The sequence below is a fragment of the Heloderma suspectum genome, chromosome 1 (assembly GCF_057233095.1).
Source record: "Heloderma suspectum isolate Gila_16-S chromosome 1, 16-S_ref, whole genome shotgun sequence".
In the NCBI taxonomy this organism is placed as follows: Eukaryota; Metazoa; Chordata; class Lepidosauria; order Squamata; family Helodermatidae; genus Heloderma; species Heloderma suspectum.
In genome coordinates, this window is record NC_139458.1 from 137,019,559 (window position 1) to 137,044,000 (window position 24,442).

Sequence of the window (24,442 nt, forward strand, 5' to 3'; positions counted from 1 at the left end):
GAGAGGGGGGGAGTTTAGGGAGCTGTATGGGAAGCCCTTTGAGAGGTGACGGATGTAGAGGGCAACGGAGCAGGAAGTGAAAGGGGAAGGTACCCAGAAGGGGATTTGCGTTACTTCAGAACGAGGTACCTAGAACCATGGCAGTCCAGCTAGAAGGAGGGTGTACGTGAAAGAGAGCGCATGAGTAAGTGTATCCCCACGGCACTGTGTGGCAAGCAACCAGCAAGAGGGAGCCCTACAGAAATGTCAGCACCAGAAGGAGGGTCCAGAAAGTGCCCAGGAATGCAGGAGAGGGCCTCAGGGGCTGTGTATGTGAGGATGGGGTCTAGAGAGCAAGGCAGAGGTAGCGTGGAGAGGAATTAGGCCTTAGCAAAGAGAAGGCCTGGGACTCGAGTCTCCTGGAGGGAGGGATAGATATATAAAGAAACACTCCAAGAGAGGAGTGCAGCTCTTCTTTGCCAGCCCCCAACATGTTTTTTTTTCTTCGGGAGACCCAGCGATTGAGCAGCAAGACGCCAGAGTCACGGGCACCCCGAGCCCTTTCCCGGAGCAGGTCTCACTGGCGGTCTGAGAGCGGACGTTTCCGCAGGACAGGCAGTCACTCCCGGGAAGACGACCGACGGACCATGGAGCAGCCCAGGGCCAGGAGCGCTTCGGGGGCAGTGATGGCGGCCGCCTCTGTGGCTCTGTGTGGCACCTGCCACAGGCCAGAGGATGGAGGAACTTTCACTGGGGCCAACTCCGAGGACCAGCCATTACAAGGGGCGGCAGCAGGAAGGGCCAGTTTGGATCCTGCAGAAGAGGAACGCCCAAGCATCTGGGAGAAGGAGCCTGTCCTCACCTCTGTCTTTGGGCAGGTAACTTGGCTTGGGGAGGCAGGGGGAAGGAAGAAGCAATGGTTGAAAGTTGGGGTCTCTGCACTAGGGGTCCTGTGGAGGCAAGATGTGAAATAAGAGAGGTTCCCCAGTGGGTCTGGGGCATCCTTGGAGGATTCCACCTTCTTTTCCGGAATTTATAGAAAAGCCTAGTCCTCTGTCTTCTCCCCTCCTCTCAGGCACATACAGCGATGTAGTGGCAAATTTTGAAGTGCAGGCACTCATCACGACAGTCCCCATAGCCACGCCTCTAAGGAGAGTCCAAAAATTCAGGCAGCTGGGTTGGTCCCTGTCAAGAAACCATTTCAAGAATCTCCACCAGGAGCAGGTCCTTTGTAAAGCTAATGGATCTTAATTGCCCACCCAGGACCAAGCCACCCCCCCAAAATACTTTGCAATACAACAGGGAGCAATATATTATTCCTGGAAAAAGTCCATTCCCCCTGCCCCTCCCCCCACACTCCGCAGCTACTGTGAGGATTCCAGCTAAGCTCAGTGGGAACAGGGAAGTCTGAAGTGGCTGGCAGATGACATCAGCAACCCTTCTAATAAAGAAGTGCCAGCGCTGCCCTGCTCCACGACACCACTGGGCACATGGCTGGGGATCATAGTTTTGCACCCCCAGACCTAGTACTGATATTCCAGATGGAGGAATGAGCCTAGCAAGAAGAGGCCCACCAAATGTCCCTTACATATAACATCCTCTTGTCAGCACCCCTTGAATCAGCGGAAAGAAGTGCAGAAGGTGCCCAAGTTCAGGATCTGTGTTTTTCAGGTCCTTTGCTGTCTGTCACCCCAGTTCCTGGACAGCCTTGGGAACAAAATTCCTAATCTGGGGATTTAGGTTGTGGCTTCTTTGACAGGGTTGTTCTAAAGGTTATGGAGATAATGTGTGTAAACAGTCTCTGAGGAGCTGGGCCGGCCCTTCTGCTAGGCAGAGTGAAGTGGCTGCCTCAAGTGGCAGTGCTGTGGGTGCTGCACAGCCTGCCCTGCACCCTCTAAGCTATCATGCTGTCCTCAGGTGTGGTGGAGGAACAAGCTGTACCCTCACCACTGTTGAAGTAAGATTCAGCTATCAGTCTGGCCCACTTCTGTATGTGGGATGGAGGGGGCGCCATTTTATCCTTCACCTCACGCAGCAAAATGCCTCCAGCCGGCCCTGCTGAGGAGCTCATTTGCAACAGCAAGAATACAGGAAACTCCACCCCCGGACGCACAGGCCTGCTGCTGCCTTAATGAGGCCTTCTGGGCTGGATCAAGTCATATTCTTTAGCAACACATCCCAAAGGTGGTGGACTGGGTTGCCAGGGCGACGACTCAGAGAATACTTTTGTCCTTAAGATAGCCAACATGGTGGTGAGGAGGAGCGGGAGGTAGGACATAGGCTGCCGTTGCTGAGCAGAGAGGGAGGGGGAAATTTGAGAGGCAGTGTTGGAACCCGAGGGAGGCTGGGTCTGTACAGTGCAGGGGCTCAGCTGGTGACTGGTCAGCAGTGCTGGCTGTGGCCCGCTGATGCCCACACTTGCACAGGGTGTCACTGGTCAGCTGGCATCAGCACACCCCTCAGTGGTGCAGTTCCTCTGAACATAGTCAGACTCTGTAGTCCCAGACTCTGAACATAATGGTCTTCTGGAGGGGTGGGGGCAGAGCTCTTTGGATGATAATGTGCATTACTTCGCTTACTTGAAAATGTGGTGAGCCAGTCCTGCTGCATTTGGGAGGCTTCCTGCTCATTCTGCTGTGTGGGGCCCTGGTTGTGTTGCCCAAAAGTCCTTCCCTGACAGCACCACTGCCTCTCCTGCCTCTGACACTGCCTCTTGATGCCCACCAGTAAGGATTTGAGCAGGGGGGAGGCAGGAGGAGAGGCAAATGGTGCCACTTGCACCAGGAAGGCCTGTTGCCGCCTCCAGTGGGTGCTCTGGAGAGTCTTGCCAGCCACTCCCCACCATGACATTTTCTGCAGCAGGAAAGCAGGGCCAGAACAGCTCACTGGACCAGCTGCCTACTTGGTGATGCTAGTGGGTGCTCTAGAGAGCCCCATCAGTCCCACTCTCCCTCCGTGGAGAATGCTACAGTGAGAGAGTGGATGGCTGCTCTCTCTGGAGTAGCCACCCACACTCTGTTTCACTCTGAATGAAACAAAGGGTAGGCGGTTGCTCTCAGTAGCCCTGCCCTCAGGCTTGTGCGTGAGCTTGAGCTAGAGGGCAGTCAGCTGGGCTCTCTAGAGAGCTGTGTCGCCCAAGGAGGCCAGGCATTCTGGGAGGGGTGTCCCAGGAGATCACCTGTACCATATGGGACACTCCAGCAGGAAGTGGGTGGGAAGTGGGCAGCAGGCGCAATACAGCAGCAGGAAGGGGAAAGGGGAGTGCAACGTGGTACCACCTCAGGCAGTGGGACAGTTTGTGCTGGGGCTGCTGAAAGCTTGTTTTAAAGCTGAATTTGGCCCTTTTCAGCCTTGTCATGTTGTGCCACCAAAATTGGCAGTGAACCATCAATTGTTTTTCCTCCACCACACCACCTAATTTGGGGGAGGGCAGTGAGGACCGCACTAAAGGCCAGGGGGGCCACATATAGGCCCTGTGGGCTGCATGAAGTCCACCCTGTCCTATGTGCTATATTGAGGAGTTAAGTTAGAGCATTTTCAAGATTTTGACAATTACAGATTAACATGAAGAAACTGCTCCCCAAAGGAGAGATTTTATTGCCCTTAGGAAGATTCCCCCCACCCCTGTCACCAGGATCATAACCATCTAAATTCCCAGGGCAATGCACAAGGTTACTTAACAAAAGGAGATCCAGTGGAAGCTGGGGGCTCCGATTTTGGTGGGGATGTGGTTCCATTCTGGGTTTTAGTCAGAACCAGCCTGAGCTCTAAAGGAGCTATCCAAGGTATTGAACCCTATCCCTAAAATGGTTCAGCACCTTGGATACCTCCTTTAGAGTTCTGGCTGGTTCTGACTGAAACCCAAATTGGAAGCACAGCACCACCAAAATCAGAGCCACCAGCCTCCACTGAAGAGATCTATTATAGATCTCACCTACCCACACACATGGGAGATGTATAAAAGTGCAGTTCCTAACTTTCACTGACCTAAGCTAAAGATTGTAAAAGTTTCAGAGGCAGAGGGCTCAACATTGACTATCTGCAGTAAGAAAAATTTCCTGGTTACGAAAACTACAACTCTGTTAGTCTATGACAGAACTTCCATCTGAGTTGGAAAGCATGCTAACCCTTCCATAATTTAGTTGAGGTACTGTGTGGGCTTCACAAACACGGCTTAGGTGATATTTAAGTGAGTGATAGACAAATAGCTATGAGAGCCAGGTTTTAGGCGAACAAAACTGCCACATGTGCTGAAGAGTGGATGACAACATGAAACCAGGAGGTCAAGAGCCCTGAGATCTAACAACTGGACCGAGGTACAAAAGAGTGGCTTAATTAGGTGGATGTACACTATGCATTGAGTAACAGGCTATGCTCAGACCAAGGATTTGTGATTAGTATCAGAACCACACGTTCACAATGTCCTTTTGCACAAAAATCCACTCCTGGTTTGCCCCCTAAGCATTCTTTTTCAGGAACGTCATTTAGGTGGGGCAGGGGAAGCTTTTTCATGGTTGCTTTTGTTAGACTATTGGAAGTCAGTGGATTGGCAGTCTGCTGCAAATCATCTAGAGATATACTGATCTGCCTTCTGCCCACTCCTGCTCTGGCACACTGTTGTCATCTCTGAAAAGTCTGCCATTTGACTCTGTGTGTTCCAAGGGCCTTATATACAAGTAAGGGCCAGAAATATTGGATCAAAGATAACTGTTTTGGCAGTTGGCCTCTGTATACCACCACATTGAAGGTGAAAGGAAACACACCCAGATGGGAGCGAAGTCAGGACTTTCAGCTGTAATTCAAGGGGTATGACAAAAGTGGGACACTAACCATTCAGGAAGGACAGCCAGTGGCATACACCCCCCCCCCCATCGTTGGTGGCTCATAAGTAATGGAACAAACCAACATCATTTCAAACTTAAGGATCGCCTTTTATACCTGGATGAAAATCCTTTGCAGTCAATGACTGCCTGAAGTCTGGAACCCATGGACATGACCCAATGCTGAGTTTCCTCCCTCAAGATGCTTTGCCAGGCCTTTACTGCAGCTGCCTTTAGCTGCTGCTTGTTTGTGGGTCTTTCTGCCTTCAGTCTTGTCTTCAGGAAGTGAAAAGCATGCTCTATTGGGTTGGGATCAGGTGACTGACTTGGCCATTGAAGAACATCCCACTTCTTTGCCTTGAGAAACTCTTGCCTTTTCTTTTGCTGTATGTCTGGGGTCATTATCCATCTGCAATATGAAGTGGCGTCCTATCAGTTTGGCAGCATTCGGCTGCATCTGAGCAGAAAGTATAGCCCTGTACGCTTCAGAATTCATCCTGCTGCTTTTATCAGCAGTCAGGTCATCAATAAACACCAGTGACCCGGTTCCATTGGCAGCCATACACGCCCGTGCCATAACACTGCCCCCACCATGTTTGACAGATGATATGGCATGCTTTGGATCATGAGCTGTTCCTTTCCTTCTCTGTACTTTTCTCTTCCCATCATTCTGGTACAAGTTAATCTTGGTTTCATCAGTCCAAAGAATCTTATTCCAGAACTGGGCAGGCCTTTTTAGGTGTTTGCTGGCAAAGGCTAATCTGGCCTTTCTGTTCTTGAGCATTCCCAGTGGTTTACACCATGTTGTGAAGCCTCTGTATTTACATTCATAAAGCTGTCTCTTGACTGTAGGTGTTGACAATGACACGCCTACCTCCGCAAGAGTGTTCTTGACCTGGCTAGATGTTGTGAAAGGGTTCCTCTTCACCATGAGCAGAATTCTGCAGTCATCCACTTTAGTTGTCTTCCGTGGTCTTCCAGGCCTTTTGCTGTTGCTGAGCTTGCCAGTTAATTCCTTCTTTTTCAGGATGTTGTATTGCCCACTCGCACTGTTTTTGCTATCTCTCTGATGGGTTTATTTTATTTCCGCAGCCTAATGATGGCCTCCTTCACTCGCATGGACACTTCTTTGGACCTCAAGTTGGGAGTTCCAGTGAACAGCTACCAAATGCAAATGTAACACTCAGAACCACCTCCAGGCTTTTTATCTGCTTGATTGGTCATGGGGCACACAGGAAACAGGCCACACCTGGCCATGCAGCTGCTTGTCAGCCATTCCTTCCATTACTTATGAGCCACCAAGGATGGGGGGGTGTATGCCACTGGCTGTCCTTCCTGAATGGTTAGCACCCCACTTTTGTCAGCACCCTTGAATTACAGCTGAAAGTCCTGACTTCGCTCCCATCTGGGTGTGCTTCCTTTCATCTTCAGTGTGGTGGTGTACAGAGGCCAACTGCCAGAACAGTTATCCTTGTTCCAATATTTCTGGCCCTGACTGTACTTCAAAGACAACTGGACTTTTTATATTCTGCTGTTTCTCAAGGAAGCTGCAGACTCTTTGTTGAGGTTTTCAAGAAAAGGGTGGGCTGGTAAGTGTGAACTTACTCCAATTAGGTGACCTAAATAGCTGCCTTGGGTTATAAATAAAAAATAAATAAATAGTAGTTTTAAAATGAGCCTTTAAAATCCATACATGTTTTCATAAATAATACCAGGGCTGTAGTTTCATTTCCCACATCTGTAAAACAAACAAGAGCCCCAAAGATCAAAAGTTTGCCTTTGAGTTTAAAATGCCTCTCTCCCCATTTCTATCCTCCATTAGCAATATTTGGAGATGAACAGGGGTTCCTAACATCTCTTCTGAAAATGCCCCATAAGAGTCTAACATCTGCAGTGGAATCTGCTACCTGGTTCACATCTTGCAGCCAACCAATAAGTCTGATGGACAATCTTGGTAATGCACCGTCTCCCTGTGCCCTCCCTCCGCCCTGGGCTGTCCCATGTGCCCAGTAATGCTGCTAGGTCTCTTGCAGCATCACAGCTCAGTGGAAGCAGCCACTCCCTGGAACAAAGATTTGAAAATTGCTTTGATGGTCAGGGGAGATTACGGTTTCCCTGATCTCCGGGAGGGAGGGGGAATGTTGGTGGGCCACAAGCCCTTCCTCCTGCTTGCAGGGCAACATCTGAGAGGGGCTTTTGTGGGGAGGCAGAAAGGACAAGGCAGGGATAGGTGTCTCCTGCTGGGGACACTGCAGAGCCGGAGGGCTTTGAGGAAAGAGCTAGCTGCCTGCCTGCCCCCCATTCTCTGCTTTAGCACCATCTATGATTGAGTTGCGTATAATCCTGAGGATTATGGCTCCCCCCCCCCCCGGTTCACTTTCCCTTAATATTCTGGAGATATTCAACAATAAAAACCCTGAAAATCCCCAAAGCGTATAAACCTCCTGGGGAGAGAATCACTCGTTACTATTAAAAAACCTCGGCCATCGGCACCAGCTGCCTTCAGCCCCGTACCATGCTCTGTGGGATGGGGGGGCTTTAGCAGCCATGGGCAACTGCACCAAAACCCCAGGCAGGCGGCTCTCCAAGGTAGGGAGAGAGGAGGGAGGGAAGGGGAGGGTGGCCCCTTTCCTCCTTACATCTGCATGTCTTTGTGTTGGGGCCCTGTGTGTGTGCGTGTGCATGCGTGCGTCTGGTTCCTCATGTGTTTGTCTGTCTCTCCCCTCCTCCTTCCTCAGTGCCTGTGTCAGTGGCTGAAGCCATAGGCCGAAGGTGCTCCCAGGAGACCTAGCAAGAACGCTGCCCTTGGTGTTGCTTCTGTCTAGGCCCCTGTGGTACCACTTCCTTGTCCACCCAAGTTCAGGTTAATGGGGCACTCATGCTTCATCCCCAATCCCCATTAGGGACAGATTCGATACTGATGTACCACACTATTAGAATGAGGCCAGGTATGCTTCACAGAACGGGGTATGCAGAAGGCTGAAACGGTCCCTTTTTCTCCACCCCCATCGACTTAGTCTTCCCCACAGCAGCATCCAGATCCTTTTCTCTCTTCTTACACTGAAGCAAAAAATTAAACATTGCTCAATGCACTCTCCCTCCTCCAAGTGTACAAGGCCTGAGTTGGGTAAGTGCAGGTTCAAACCAGGTGGAGCTCACGTATCCCCAGGAATATTGGGCCTATGGGAACTTGGGACCCCAAATTCTGGTAACCCCCACATTGCTGTATTGTCTCAAGGGTCAACCTCTCAATATCGGAGGGCTGGGAGGGGTTTTTAATGGTACGTACCTACCTTAATGGTGCCAATGCATGAGCAAAGAGCCATGGTTCTGTGTATCGGTACTTGTTTGGGGCATGTGGCATCTGTGTATAAGGGTTAGGACCATCAAGTGCAGGTTGGGGGTGGTCCAACTGAAGTTGTAGGCGTTGGAGACAGAATGAGAGGGAAATCATGTCGCCACCCTTTCTAGGGAAGGAAAATAAGACTGAACATGCATTGCATATGTTCAGTTACATCAAAACAGGCCACTGTATACTTTAAATAACTGGAGCTATTTAAATCAGATCAAGGTGGTGGTTGCTCTAAAACAGCGGTCTCCAAACTTTTTTGATTGCGCACCCCATCAGTAAAAAAATTTTGAACATGCACCCCAATATATGTATATTTATTTATAAATGATATACATGTACTACTGTACTAATATATTATGTACATTATAAAGCATACACAAAAAATAGAAATTAAAGATGGATGAGATAAAGATGAAATAAACAATATTTTTAAAATAATTTATTTTATTTATTAATGGTAAAAAAAAAACACGTTTTGCTCTCACTAAAAAAATATCGGTAAAAATATCTCATCGGTAGTACATGCCCTGGTCTCCTCTCATCTAGACTACTGTAATGCACTCTACGTGGGTTACCCTTGAAGACAGTTCGGAAGCTGCAGCTGGTGCAGAACATGGCGGCTCGCCTGATTAAAGGCAGCCGCCGGTGTGATCACATCACTGTGGTGCTGAAGGAGTGGTTACCAGTTGTTTTCCGGGCCAAATTCAAGGTGTTGGGTTTGACCTTTAAAACCCTATGCGGTTCCAGCCCAGCCTATCTCAAGGAGCGCCTCCAGCAACGCCAGGCAGGCCGCTTAACAAGATCAGCCTTGGATGGCCTTTTCTCTGTCCCATCAGCCAGGACAGCTAGGCTGGTGAGGATGAGGGAGAGGGCCTTCTCTGTCGTGGCCCCCACTCTGTGGAACTCCCTCCCTAGGGAACTCTACCATGCTCCCTCTTTAATGAGCTTCCGCCAGGCACTGAAAACTTGGTTATTCAGGCAGGCATTTGGGGTGGGTTAGGGTATTTTTAAATAATGTTTTAATGTATAATTTTACTGTTTAAAATTGTACCATTGTACATTGCCCAGAGTGGCTGGGTGACCAGCCAGATGGGCGATTAAAACATTAAATAAATAAATAAATAAATAAGTAAATAAGTAAATATTATTAATAATATTTTTTCGTGAGAGCAATGTGATTGAAGATGCTTCATTATTTCTGAAAATCTTGGTTTAACACTTAGTGATACAGCGAATCAAAGGTCTGGTTCTACGTTCAGTTTATTTCGATACTTGGTTTTAAGGGCTGTCATAGCTGGAAAAGACACCTCATGAAGATACATAGATCTAAATGGAAGAAGTACATCACTGGCTGTGCTTACTAAATCATGATACTAATTTTTCAGTCCCATCCACCAATTATGCAAAGGTTTTTGTTGAAATTCAGCTAGTAAATTTCCATCTTCCCTGATGTCAGTCGGTTGTTCTAATCTAATCAGAAGGTGCTGCATTTTTATATTTTTAACAAATGGCTTCAATCAAATCCCACTGAAACTCTTCGTTTGGAAGATTTTTGAACAGGTTAGAAAATTCTGTTTCCAGGTTTGTAAAGTGTGCAGACATGAGAGTTTTTATTGATGACACACTTGCATCATTTTCAGCAACAAAATCCCATACCGATAGAAACAGTTCCAAACATCCATTTTCAAAATGCTCTCTCCATAGAATGAGTTTCCTTCGAAAAGCAGTTACTCTCTTACTCATTGTTAAAACGTCACCTTTACTTTGAAGGGACAGATTAAGTGTGTTGATTTTTTCAAAAATATCTGCTAGGTAGCACACTACTGACAGCCACTTGTCATCACAGAAAAGGTCAGCAAATTTGGAATAAATTTGCTCTTCGGCAGAATGTAGCTGCTCCAGTGCCATGGCTGAGCAAGGAACTGCGCCTTCCTCTGCCATGCCTGGCACAGACTGGTGCAGTTGCTCTCAGTGGCCGCGCAGCAGAGGCAGGATAGGACTGGAGCCAAGAGAGAAACGCCATGGAGCTTCCCTCTCCACTCCCATCCCACCCTGCTGCCTCTGCCTCTGCCATCATTGCACCCAGTGGCAGCTTATCAGGGCAGGGGAAGGCTGCTCAGTTACCAGATGGCTTGCACACCCCAATGGATTGTCTTGCACCCCCCTGGGGTGGACGCACCCCACTTTGGAGACCACTGCTCTAGAACAGGAATAAGCAATTGGGGAGAGGCAGGGTCCAGATTTGGTCCCCCAATCAGTGATTTAGCTCCTGCCAACCCAACTGCAATATAAAGTATGAGTAGGAAGGATCTTGAGCCTCCAGATCTGGCATTATTGTGACTTTTCAGACCATCATAAAATATTCTTGCCTGTCACTATCCTTGAACCAGAAGATGTGCTAGATGGACAGGCAGGCAGGCAGGCAGGCAGAAATGCCATTAACTGTGGGGTTAAGAGCATCTTTGTATTTGGGTATGTTCAACTCTCAAGGAATGTGTGCATGTGTTTGCCAGTGCGAACATGTTCTCTCTGTGCTGCGTGTCTGTGTCAGGGCCATTTTTCTGTGGTGAGAGGAAGGGGGTCAGGTTCCATGGCTTTTACAAATGCAAAGATTTATATAAGGAGCCACGTGTGTGCAGAGCATGTGAATATTTGTATACTGGGGACACTGGGGTGTGTGTGTTGTGGCAGATGTCTAGGTCTATGCTTCTGTCTCTCTGTCTTATTTCATTGCCAACAGACCCTGTGTGTCACTTCCATGGCATATTGGTGAAGACACTGACACATGATTGTGCAAGAAAGAATACACCAAGCAATGGATGCGTTTCTATTGAGAGATATGTCCATGTATATCAATGCTAGGAAACATATTCCCCCAACTTTTGTTTCAGTCATGGTTCTTTTGCATAGGAGTATGTGTATGTATTGGGTGAACCTGTGTGTGTGTGTGTGTGTGTGTGTGTGTGCGCGCGCGCACATAGAATTTTATTACATGTCTGTATGTAATGAGAAATCAGAACTTCTCTTACTGTGGCCAGATGATACAGCTGACTAGCTCTGCACATGGCTGTATGTCCACCATGGTGAGTTAGCATTTGGTAGAGGGTCATCTGTATTGTCTCAGAGTTAGGGCATATTTAAACAACAAACTGTATCCCAGATTTATTCCAGTTTAATAGTCATTGAGCCTTTGTACATGAGGCTTTTACTGTGCGCTTATGATTGGTCACTCACAGTAGTTTGTGGGTCCTTTACACAACATCATCATCCTCCAGGGCTTCTCCTGTGCTTTGTAGCCATTATTGCAAGGTTGTTGTTTTTTCCTAACAAGGGAAGTATGGCATTTTTTCCTGAATGGCCTCTATAATGCCATAGAAATCTTGTGTAATTGTGCAATTCTGCTACACCATAGTGCCACCTAGTGGTTGTATAACAGAATGTATAGAAAGGCAGAGAAACACCACCACCTCGGCGGGGGGGACGTGTGAAGGAGCTGAACTTAATCCCGCAAAGAATCTGGAAGCCGAAGCCTCAAAGCCTCATGTAGAAAAGCCCATTACATCCCAGAAAGCAGCCTTCCCCAACCTGGCGCCCTTCAGATGTGTTGGACTACAACTCCCATCATCCCTGGCCAGCATGGAAGATACTATGTTGGGGGAAGGCTGCAAGAATCATTGTTTGGTTGAGGGCTGAGAATTCTGTTGAAGATCCCTAGTTCTCACAAAAACACAGTTCCCAGGGTTCCCTTGGGAGGGAAAATGTCTACTAAATCAGTTTAAGTCTGTGGTGTTGATATGCACCAGAAGAAGCAGAGAGGCTGCCAAGAAATGTGAGTGTACCATCTGTGCTGGTGTATGCTGGGTGTTGTTTGAGCCTATATTTCGCTATTTGGAGATGGATCCAGATTTATGTTGGATCAATGGCACTGATGGGAGGGGACTTTATTGCCACCTCCTTCCCACAACAGCCACTCCAGCCCCCTGAAAATGCTACATGGAGAGTCAGGAGACCCTGCTGAATGGGGTGGGGGGGAGCTGTGGCATGTGAGAGGGGAGCAGAGGATCCCCCCAAAAATCGGTCAGAGGGACCTTTCACAAGTGGAGCCCCTTGTGGAAGGCAGATCCTGGATCCAACCCAGTATGTATGTGTGTGCATGTGTACGCATGTATGTGTATGCATGTATGTGTACGCATGTGTGTATGTGTGAATGTGAGTCTTGTGGCATTTGTGTGTGTGCGCAGTTTGCAGTATGTATCTCTTGCCACAGCCAGGTCACACTTGTGCATTGTCCATGAATACAAATGTGTGACATTACATCAGGCTTCCTTTTTCCCTACATCAGCCAGCATGGTTGGCTGGGGCATACTTGGAGTTGTAGTCTCAACACGTCTGGAGGGCACCAGGTTGGGGAAGGCTCAATTACATGCACATAGCATAGATGTCTGCCTGCACTCCAACATGGACTAAGGCATGTCAGTGTTTCAATCAATGGTTAGGGTCTGCCATCGAGAATTCATTAGAGGATCAGAGACTGCACAGGTCTAAGGGTGTCTCTACATTAACAGAAAATTCTGCCGCCCTCTGGATGGTCCATGGGGTCACGAAGAGTCGGACACGACTGAATAACAACAACTGGATTATTTTGCTTCCAGTTCTGTGGTGCAAGTAGGATTGGCTCCTTTAGACGACAAATATGACGTAGAATTGAAAACACCCGTTCTCCACAGCCTTACTGGGGCTTTCTATATTTTTCAGTGAAACTTCGCCATCTAGTGGTGGAATTACTCCACTACACTGGCACTACACATTGCGGAAACGGCGTTTTAAAAAAATATTCCATCTTATCTCCAATCTTTTTAAAGGTGGGATAACTGGGAAAAACCTCAGGAGGCATCCTGGAGGTTGACAACATCATGTAAAAGTCCTGCAAACTTTCATGAGTGGCCAGTCATGAGCGCATGATAAATACCTCATGTAGAAATGGCCGAAGTGTAGATTTTACCTAATGAACAAAGACAGTGGGCCACTGAGATGAATGTATGGATGAGAAACGTGGGACTTTTTCAGGAACCTAGTGTTATTTCCTTAGCACACCCCTACTTTTCTCTTTTGTCGTTCTCCTTTCCCTACTCTCCATCACCAGGGGTGCTTCCAGATGAGGCTTTTATTGCATCATTATTGTCAAGGGCTCCTTGGAGGCCTCTCTCAGTCTAATCTAGTAGCCAAGTCCAGACACAGACAAAGGGATTCCTTTCAAAGCTTTATTCTTCTTTTACAACTTAACAACTCTACCGTTTGCAACTAGATCTGAGCAGCACAGTACCTATGCCCTAAGTTGGAACTGTTGGTCCCCGTTTGAAAGGGAATTACTGGCAGACCCCTGAACTTAAGGACTAGGGAGAGTCCCTCCCCTTTTCCCTTGGATCCTTTGGGCGCAGCCATAGTTTGCGCGCCAATCGGGCACTATGCCTCCTTTCTGCGCCCTCCATTTGGCGCTCTCTGCGTCGGTGTCGCACGTCCACCAAGTCTGCTATCCGCACTCTGTCACTCCCTGGACTGCTATCTAAGCTAGGAATGCGGGTGGGAGGAATCTCTGTCAGCTGCGGGCCCTGGGAAAGAGGAGCGCGCTCCTCTCCCAGGAGCAACTGCTCTTCCTCAGAATCAGAACTACTCTGGGATTCTATGGGCTCAGTGTCCACCCTGACAATTACCCTGCCTCATTCACAGGCGTTTACGGGGGTCCAGATGATGGCACCGTCTTCCACTCTGAACCCTGCCATGTTTTCCCACCGCTTCTTCCGTCCTTTTCCTTAGCACAGAAAATCCGTGAAGGAAGGAAAGACAGAACAGCTGCATGATGCCTTCTGAGTGGTAGCGCTCAGAGCCCTCCATCTGGAAGCACCCCAGGTCCACTGCTTCCCTAGAATGGCCCAGGAGCCAGGGCCTTAGGCACCCAGGCCCTGACAGGTGGGGAAATTGAGCCCTCTAACCATACTTAGCTAATTGCAAGCTGTGCTACAGGAGAATAAGCAGCTCTCCGAGGCTCCCGGCTCCCCAGCCTCTACTGGCAACGACCTGGACGAATTGGCCGATGGCACCCAGTACCCACCACTGCAGAATTACTCGGTGCTGCACAGCTTGGTGGGGCCAGCCTGCATCTTCCTGCGCCACAGCATCGCTATCACACAGATCGTACGTACTGCGCTTCCACCAATGCACCACGTATACAGCACATCAGAGCCCTGTGGCCTCCACACCCATACATCCAGTCTGGATGTATTGTGCCACTATCCTACTCCGCTCACCCCCTCCATATAACCATGTACTGGAGCCTGGCTCAGGTCTGCTTCACACATTACTCTTTCCTCCATGGAGATTTAGGAATAGGACCATTTAGGAATAAGCATCTGCGTGCTGGCATTTGAAGTACAACATGTTATTTTCTGCCACATGTATCCTAACTAGGCAGCTGATGCGTGCCCATTGATTGTTCAGTCTATGTACTTGCAGAAGATAAATCATTCAGCTTGTAGATTACAGTCAACAACCTTTATCCTCTATGGCAAGGGTTTGCAACTTGTGACCTTCCAAATGTTTTGGCCTACAGTGCCCGTCAGCTCTAGCCAGCATAGCCAATGGTGAGGGATGATTTTATTTATTTATTTATTATTAAATTTATCAATCGCCCATCTGGCCGGTCACCCAGCCACTCTGGGCAATGTACAGCATACAACAAAACAGTTTAAAACAATAAAATTCTACAATAAAAACTTTTTCTAAAATACCCTAACCCACCCCAAATGTCTGCATGAACAACCATGTTTTTAATGCACAATGGAAGCTCATTAAAGAGGGGGCATGACAGAGTTCCCTAGGGAGGGAGTTCCACAGAGTGGAGGCCACCACAGAAAAGGCCCTCTCCCTCGTCCCCACCAGTCTAGCTGTCCTGGCTGATGGGACAGAGAGAAGGCCATCCGAGGCTAATCTTGTTAAGCGGCCTGTCTGGTGCTGCTGGAGGTGCTCCTTAAGATAGGCTGGGCTGGAACCATATAGGGTTTTAAAGGTCAAAACCAACACCTTGAATTTGGCCCGGAAAACAACTGGTAACCAGTGCAACTCCTTCAGCACTGGAGTGATGTGATCTCGCCGGCGGCTGCCTTTAATCAGGCAAGCCGCTGCGTTCTGTACCAGCTGCAGCTTCCGAACCGTCTTCAAGGGTAACCCCACGTAGAGCGCATTACAGTAGTCTAAACGAGAGGAGACCAGGGCATGTACTACCGATGGGAGCAGATGGTCGGGAAGGAAGGGGCGCAGCCGCCGTATCAGATGGAGTTGATACAGCGCTGTCTGGCTCACAGCTTACACCTGAGCCTCCATGGACAGCTGGGAGTCCAAAATGACCCTCAGGCAGCGGACCTGGTCTTTCAAGGGTAGCCGTACCCCATTCAACACCAGGTCAACATCCCCCAACCTCCTCTTGTCTCCCACCAAAAGTACCTCGGTCTTGTCAGGGTTCAGCTTCAGCTTATTCCTCCCCATCCAGCCACTCACCATCTCCAGACATTTGGACAGGGATTCTATGGCCAACCTTGGTGAAGATTTGAATGAGAGGTAGAGCTGCGCGTCATCCGCATATTGATGACACCGCACCCCAAACCTCCTGATGATAGCCCCCAGCGGCTTCACATAGATATTAAATAGCATCGGGGAGAGGATGGAACCCTGTGGCACCCCACAAGTGAGTGGACACGGGTCCGAAACCTCCTCTCCCAGTGGTACCCTCTGGTACCTGCCGGAGAGGAAGGACCGGAACCACCGCAATACGGTGTCTCCAATGCCCAACTCCTCCAGGCGGTCCAGGAGGATACTGTGGTCAACGGTATCAAAAGCCACTGAGAGGTCGAGGAGAACAAGGAAGGAGCATTCACCCCTATCCAGAGCCCTCCTCATATCATCTACCATGATGGGAGCTGTAGCTAAAAATATCTGGACAGCTACAAGTTGCCCACCCCTGCTCTATGGAAATAATTACACATTTATGTCAGGCTTTAGCTTGGCTTTAGGTGGTTCATAGCTCTTCACATACACTATCTTGTTGTAGTCCTTATGATAACCTTGTAATGTAGGGCAATATTATGGGGGTACTGAGGGAGCGGGAAAGAGAGAGTGATGTGCCTAAGGCCACGTAGTGAGTTCATGGCACAGGCAATATTCCAACTGGGGACTTCCTGATGAGTAGCTCATTCTCTTAGCCACTATATAACATCTGCTTTTGGGCTACCCAGCTCCGCACTAGGACCCTTTTGTCTCTCTGCAAGGAGTTGGAGGGGCTTTCCTTAGGGCAATCTGTAGCAACTATGTCCTGAAACGATGCTTGCATTGAATCTAACAGTAACGCAGCACGAGGTTGTAATCCTTTGCCAACTTACTTGGGTGGAAGCCTTGCTGAATATAGTGGGTCTTACTTCCAAGTAAACGTGCATAGAATCAGGCTGCACAAAGAAAAAAAGGCTATTCTCAGTTCACAGAAGGAATAGGCTGGGTGAGGAAGACATCCTTGGGGTTAATTCTGGAACAATGTTTCTGACTGGGAGATCAGGATCAAAGGACAGTAGAATGGATGTGAGCGGGCAAAGCAGCCATCGCTTTCTTTCACTGGTCTCTATTCTCCTTCTTTTCCCAGGACAGAGAACTGCGACCAGAGGAAATTGAAGGTAAAATGAAAAATCCCATCATGTCTTTTTCCTCCGATTGCCAGGGCTGTGATCCAGTCAGCCCCATCACACCAGATGTGCATCACCCTGCTCATTCCTTGCTAGTTCATGCAGCAAACTGGAGGAATCTCAAGAGTGGTGCATATGGTTCAGTCCATATGAGGAAAATACACACAGCATGCCAAATGATGTGGTATCTTTCCCTGGGTCCACTGTTCCAAATGTTTACAGCACTAAAATGTCAAACTAGGATGCTCCTGTGTAGCAGGTCCTGATCCAAGGACCTTTGGGCTGCTAATCCTGGGCTGCCCTGCCACCTTGCCAGCTTACCTCCATTTCCTGACCTTCCCATGCTTTGCTTTAGGGACAGATCAGAAATCCGTTCAGTTTGCATTTGAATGTGAACTTCACACTTTCCCAAACCTAATGCAAACCAGAATGGAGTGAAGGAACTGAAATCCATACTTTTCCAAAGTTCATAATGCAGCTCACAAAGAAAAAAGTATGCACCAAAAATGTGTACATTCAAAAATTTACATACAAAAAATACATACATATTGGAAAATGCTGCACACAAAAACACTTTAATTTAATGGGAAAAGCTGCTTGCAAAGATGTTTCCTTGAAAAGAATGTGTACAAAAATGCATATATATTTTAATGTGTACAAAAATACATATGAATTTTCATGCAGACTAATAATAATTTGCAAATGGAACAAACTTAAAAGTGGAAAATTTAGAACCTGAGTGACATTGAACTTGACAGATTCATCCAGTCCTACTTTGCTCCTTGCCTGATTTTTGGACCCCATGTTTTGGTTTGTTCCCTCATATGTCTTTGGCCCACCATCTGAGCTGGAGGGAAGCTATTGGCTATCTGATGTCAACTCCTTGGCTATAAATATGGACTCAGCCCTTATATGTAAGCTCTGATTGGACAAACATTTGAGGATTCTGATCTAATGTTCCTCTACTGACAACCATTGCTATTATCCCATTGGAAGAGAACTCCAAAATGAGATGGGTGTGTTGGTGAAAATGCAGCAGCTCTTTTGCTATGCAGCAATCTGATGTACCTCAGGCTATGGCCCAGTCTCCCCTTTCCTATTTGCATGGTGCTTGTAAGACACAGGTGGATGACCTGATTTCCAAGGCAATTAACAAATTTGGAAGGATGGTGATTATAAGTGGCTCAGAAGTCTGCATCTTCTTAGATTGCAACCCTAAATGTGCTTGGTAGGGAGAAAGTCCTATTGAACTTAAGCGGAATCCTTGACTTATAGCATCTCTTCTCCTTCCAGAGCTAAAGGAGGCCTTCCGGGAGTTTGACAAAGACCGTGATGGCTACATCAGTTACAAGGACCTGGGAGAATGTATGCGGACCATGGGCTACATGCCCACTGAGATGGAGCTCATTGAGTTGTCTCAGCAGATCAGTACGTGCTGAGTATTAAGTCAACCCAGTGCCCGAAGCAACACTGCTGGAAGGTGCATGCCACACTGCTGAGGAATTGCCACAGCTTAGCAGGCCTCCACTTCCATCTGCCATAGGCCCTGTGCTCTTTCTTCCTGCCCCGTTATCTTCCATTGCTGGAATCGGATGACATTTTGGTACCCCAGACACTCCCTTATCAGCATTTATGCACAGAAGCAGGGTCCCTTTTTCCTATTTTGAGAAAAAAATAGTAAAAAAAGGCCTCCACGTTGCTCATCCTCACACTGACAAGGCTACCTTCCCCCCTGTCATGTGATGGAGAGTAGCCACTATGTTGCATGTTGAAAGGACTGCTACTGGGAGCATGACAGGGATAGTTGCACAGACCCATCAGGAGGAAGGGAATGAAAACCTCCTGAACAAAGGCAGGAAAACCATCCACTCAGCAGCCCCCCACCCCACACACATACACACAGAGCCATACAGCACAAAACATATGCCATGCAAATAGCAAGTGCATTGCAGAAAGGCTTACAGATCAAATAGTGTTCATTCTTTCAAAAATAAATAAATCTGGGGAATGTAATGATCCTATCATGTTCCTATACTATAGTGTATTCAAGGAAAATTCCCATAACCACTTTGGGTTTTTTTCCCTCTCATTGGTGCCGGTTGTCTTTTCCCTGCTCAGACTGAATGTGCAAAATGGTGGCATGATTCATCTGATAGGAGGACAAACCACCAGTTGTGGGATTTTTCTAATGCAGCTCAGAGAGTTCACATACTGATCATTTGCCTTCGTGGGAGCCAACTCACTCTCTTGCTTTGCTAAAAGCATATTTAATCCATGTAAGAGGAGATGGTGGAGGGGGGCAGGGAAGGAAAAGGCAATGCAGATGGAAGGAGGCTCAGTTTGTTGGTTGTGAATTGGTCTATGGTATAAAATACTTAACCTGGCTCTGTCCAGTCCTCTTCTGGCTGAAACGGTCTTTCTCTATCTACAGCTGGAGGGAAAGTGGATTTTGATGACTTTGTGGAACTGATGGGCCCCAAGATGCTGGCAGAGACAGCAGACATGATTGGGGTGAAAGAACTGCGGGATGCCTTCCGAGAGGTGAGAGCCACACAGCCCGTCTCTAAGCGTCAGAGGTGGTAGCATCAGACTAGGCAAGGTGGTGCCCTATAGATGTTTTGGACCACAACTCCTTACAGTGCCAGCCAGCACGGCCAATGGCCAGGGATTATGGGAGGTGTAGTCCAAAATATCTGGAGGGCTCAGGTTGCGAAGCCCTGATATAGGGTATACTGATGAAACTTCACGTGCTTTCTGCTACCTCAGTTTCCCCTACAATGGTATTTGCAGGTAGCATGTTTGGCTCTCAGCTACTACAGTTGATTTCACGTGTGCCACTTGCCTCTGAACTTCTCTCCTGTTGTTTGTGCACATGTGTGAACGTCCTTCCTGAAGTTTTTGTGCGGCCTGAGTAGAATACATTCTTAGTCCTCTGCTCACCGTTTTTTCCTTAAAGTTGTACACATTTGGGAAAGGCTTTTTTCCACATCTTAACCTCTCCTAAATGTATGTAAAGCCTCACCAGTTCTGCCAATGCAGATTTTCTTCACTCCCTCCTCTTCTCTGTAATTCCAGGTTTCCTTTCCAACCCACTCCACTTCCAGTTCCTTCACTCCCTCTTCTCCTTTCTCTGGTGAGACTGACATGGCCAGGGGAAAGCCTTGTCAATTACACTGCTGCTGCTCAAACCTCCTGTCCATCTGGCTGTGTGCAGCTGCTGGAATGTCTATGGCAGCCCTCTCCAACCTGGTGCCCTCCAGATGTGCAGGACTGCAACTCCCATTGCTCCCAGCCAACACTGCCATTGGCCATGCTGGCTGGGAGTAATGGGATTTGCAGTCCTACACATCTGGAGGGAACCAAGTTGGGGAAGGGTAGTATGCAGATCCTACTGCGTGGGATGTCTGTATTTCAAGTAAGTACAAGCATGGTCTGTATTTCAAGTAAGTACCAAGCACCCCACTGCCATTTGTTATTGGCTCACCAAGAGCTGGAACGAGAGGACAGAGATGCTATTCATCAGGTTCAGGGAGGTGAGGTGACAAGAGACTGGAGAAGTGTGTGAATCTGGCAGACAGCCAAACAGGGTGCTGAAATTAGGGTTTCTTCCTCCAGTTTGACACAAATGGTGACGGGCAGATTAGTACAGCTGAACTACGGGAAGCCATGCGCAAGCTCCTTGGGCAGCAGCTGAACTACCGCGAGGTAGACGAGATCCTCAAGGACGTCGATCTAAATGGGGATGGCCTGGTGGACTTTGAAGGTATCACAGGAGACAGAAGTACTTCCTTTATGCTCCACTTTTGTCTTTCCTAACTGGGGTAGGATGTGAGGACTGAGGCTGGGAGAATACTTGGGATCTGTTCTGGACTCTGGAAAGGTGTAGGGGATCTAGAGCAGGGGTGGGCAACACTTTGCCTGTATGTGGCCCCTGCAGGCCCCCTGCTGTTGCACTGCCAAGATTTGTGGCAGCAGCAAAAAAATGCCAATTTGCTGCCAACAATCAGCAGCAAACTGCTATGGAACACTACAATGGCCAAATTTATTTTGTTTGCAAGCTAAATCTGGCCACTGTAACATTCTGTAGAGGTTTGCCACCAAACTCAGCAGCAACTGTGTTTTTTTTGGGGGGGTTGCTGCCGCCACCAGCATCCTGCAGAATGTGGCTGGCAGGAGCCTGTGGGATGAAAATGGCCCCCAGATCTCCCAATGTTGCCCAGCCTAATCAGACTTGGGAAAGAAAGAAAAGGTGGAAATCACTTCTATTAGTCCCCATTTTGGGATGATCACGGGGAATCAGATCATTAGGTAAAGTTTGGGAGCCAGGAAGCCCAGGTTTTATTGCTAACCAACAAATATCTATCAACATGCCCATACATTTCAAGACCCGCATGGCTTCCCTTTTAATGGAAGCTGCTCTCCAATGACAGGATCACGTTTTGCCCCCTACTGTGATGGTGACTCCAACTGTAGCACTTTACCTTTCCCCAGTGGTGAATGGAAGCCATTCCCTTATTTAGGAGGAAATAACGGTAAGTGATCAGAGACATCAATCTAGTGGGGCCTAAATCTGCACTCGATGAAACAAGATCCTTATGGCAGGAGCGCGTTTTGCCCTCTCCCAGCTCTTGCAACCCATTTACTTGTCCTGTTAAACTCAATAGGAACTGAAAATTTAGAACACCTCTATTGCAGGGGAGGGGAACCTCCAGCCCATGGGCATTCCCCATCCGTTCTGTGGAGGCTTTGGTTTTCTCCTTGAGCCCCACCCCCAGGAGTCTACTGGGGGCTTGGTAAGGGACAAAGAGGGGAATCCCCCTGCTATCACCGATCAATGACAGGGGGATTCTCCTTTGCACACCGCTTGCCCTTCCAACTGGGTGCCCCCAGCCGAGATTGCAGCTGGCCTGGGCTGGGGCAGCTTCCCTGCACCATGTCTTCTCCCATCAAGGAGGATGTAGCACAGGCAAAGCAGTCCCAACAGCAAGGGAACAATGATGTGATGGGGCATGGCCACACACCATGTTGTCAAGGGCATGGTCATGTCCCAGTATGTCATCCAGCCCATGGAGAGCTGGGTGGGGGTCATTCAGCCCCCCACCGCAACTCAGTTGCCCACCTCTGCTCTATTGGCATAGCCCTGCCTTGGATTCCATTTTTGGTCACACTCAGCACTGAGAAAGGGAGCCTCTTTCAGCACTAGGCAGGGAAGATGCCATCCTTCAGGTGATCTGCATGTATCAGCTAAGGAGGTGGGGCTGGGAAGGGTGTGTGTATGGATGGGGTGTGAATTGTGTCTGCATGCGTGCGAGAAAGTGGTGTGAATGTGTGAGATAATGTGGGGTGTGCATGCCAGCAGTGTCTCCACCCACTACTGGCATGTGGCCCTTGATGTCCTGGCCCTGAGCCAATTCAGCCCTTTGGCCAATAGTTGTCTCTCACATGTGTTGTGGTGACATCTTTGGATCTCTTTCTTGCAGAGTTTGTACGCATGATGTCTCGTTGAGAGCAGCTAGTAGCAGCCCAAGGCTTATGTGCCTTATTGAGAGGAGAGACTTCAAGCTGCCATGTATTCCAACTCACAATGGATCTAACCACTGGAAGCAAGGGCAGCATGCAAGAACTTCCCACACATCCTGCTTGGAGCCAAACAGCCACTCCTAAAGACCAGAGACCCACAACAGCTCCAAAACCTTCAATTGCATCTTGGACCAGACCCCTAGATCAATATCCGATCTACCTTATTAGATACAGCCACAAGCATCTACCCCAAGCTCTCTCAGGCTCTGAATGTGGTGATACCTCGCCCTTTGTCTGATTGCTGTAATACTGACCTTTCACCCCAACCTTATCTTAAAGAGGGAGCAGGCTTAACCAATAAACTCCCAAATTGTTTTGCATGCAATTGCATAACATCTTCCAAATGCCTCTGTCCTATTCCAAGAGAGCAGCTACTTATCTCAACCTTTTCCTCCTCTAAATGGTGTTTGTGTTTTAAAATGTCCCCCCCTCCTCACCTGCACCCTGAATCATATCCACAATACCCCCAATCTCTGGGATATCATTGTAAATGATGTCATATACATTGCTGTGCCTCCTAAGCACAGTGGACATGCAAGAACAATGCCTGGTGGCAGCAAGGGCTTGTGGCCCCAAACGGAATATGGTTGATTCTAAGAGCTGGATAGGCCAGTGGCTACTGCCTGCTGTTAAGCCAGCCTTTGCAACAGAGTGGGATTTATGGTATGTGAATGTTTTATTAGAACTACTGTAAGTGGCAGCTGTGGTACAGAGGTGCTTCTCCACTGATAGAGTCGGGAATCTGTACAGCAAAGTTATTGCCTCTTTGCCCTGTTCCCAGGACCTATTTTTGTTTTCCTGGACCTTACTAATGTCACGCTGCTTTATAGAGTGCCCTTTAACTAGGAGAATATAGCACATGTATCATATTCCTAACTATAGCTGGGCTCGGACTCCCATATATGTGTGGTTTACACACTGTTCTGGAGAAATCTGGGGGTCTCTTGGATGCTTACTGGGGGTTCCTCATTAAGAAAATCAGTAATGGTAGACTAACTTCCTTAATTTTTGTCTAAAATGCACAACCAAGGGGAATGATAGGTGAGCTCTAAGGTGCACTTTTAAATTCATGCACAGTGGTAGTGAGACCCAACCACCCTGGCCTAGCATCCTGCCCTGAATGAGCATGTACCTCCAAAGGCTTCCCAGAATCTGCTGCAACTCAAAGGGATTCCATGACAAACACACAAGAGCTCCTCAGCAGACAAATCAATAAGGACAGGATTCTTTGTAGCTAGAAACCCCTATGCCCCTTTGTTGGGAACAGATTTTTACTTTTCCACTGAAAACTGGTGGTTGCTGTTGCTGTTTTTTTCTCAGCTCCACTTCCTGTTCCAACTGAGAAGGCAAATACGCTTCAGGTAAGATGGTACCCCTCAAGCATATTGTTCCCTCAATTGTGCATGTAACCACCATTCTTTTTCTCACAGAGGAAATACCACGTATTTGGTTGTATCAGAACACATATTCATACAAGCTCAGTAAACCAAGATTTCACTCTGTATTTGGTTCATGCATAGACTTAACCATTTCATCTATTCTGCTGCAATTTTACAACCGTATCAAGGTTTTTATATTTTTTTGTCACTGACAGACATTATTAACCTCAGCTGTGAACAGATGACTGTACAAAGACATGGCCCCTTTGCTATTTGTCTATTTATCTATATTAGGGACGTCAACTATACACACACACACACACACATGCATCTATATATTCTCAGGTCCATTGTATGAGTTTTAATTGATTAATCAGTTGAATCTGCAAACATTTGCATATGAATGTAACAATTCCATGTGAAGAAAAATCACTTTCATTGTTTTCAGACAAGTGTCTCCCTAGATGCTGCCCTAGAATAGACATTACCTCCTAATTTGACTGAGTTGATTTATTAAATGTATATGGCTGCCTATCAACAAGTTTTCTCTGGGCAGCTTACAGATCAAATAAAGTGTTAAAATATAAAATACAGTAATTAAAAACAAAC

The 24,442-nt window shown here is 47.8% G+C and overlaps 1 protein-coding gene and 1 long non-coding RNA gene across 2 annotated transcripts in view; one reads left to right on the forward strand and one right to left on the reverse strand.

Moving 5' to 3' along the window:
• Positions 1 to 24,442, reverse strand: part of LOC146357977 (uncharacterized) — a 717,854-nt gene that overhangs the window by 543,235 nt on the left and 150,177 nt on the right. The window lies entirely within an intron of this gene.
• CABP2 (calcium binding protein 2) lies at positions 222 to 22,777 on the forward strand. The gene is made up of 6 exons (XM_084860327.1): positions 222 to 857; positions 16,835 to 16,865; positions 18,168 to 18,302; positions 19,306 to 19,415; positions 20,490 to 20,637; positions 22,355 to 22,777. The coding sequence occupies exons 1-6, from the start codon at positions 471 to 473 to the stop codon at positions 22,378 to 22,380; spliced, it is 837 nt and encodes a 278-aa protein (XP_084716453.1). The 5' UTR covers positions 222 to 470; the 3' UTR covers positions 22,381 to 22,777.

Excerpts from the sequence above, each read along its gene's own strand:
- CABP2 (XM_084860327.1), top strand. The coding sequence starts at position 471 with ATGTTTTTTTTTCTTCGGGAGACCCAGCGATTGAGCAGCAAGACGCCA. Across the intron at positions 16,866-18,167 it reads GCGACCAGAGGAAATTGAAG|AGCTAAAGGAGGCCTTCCGG; the intron begins GTAAAATGAAAA and ends TTCTCCTTCCAG. Across the intron at positions 19,416-20,489 it reads TGCGGGATGCCTTCCGAGAG|TTTGACACAAATGGTGACGG; the intron begins GTGAGAGCCACA and ends TTCTTCCTCCAG.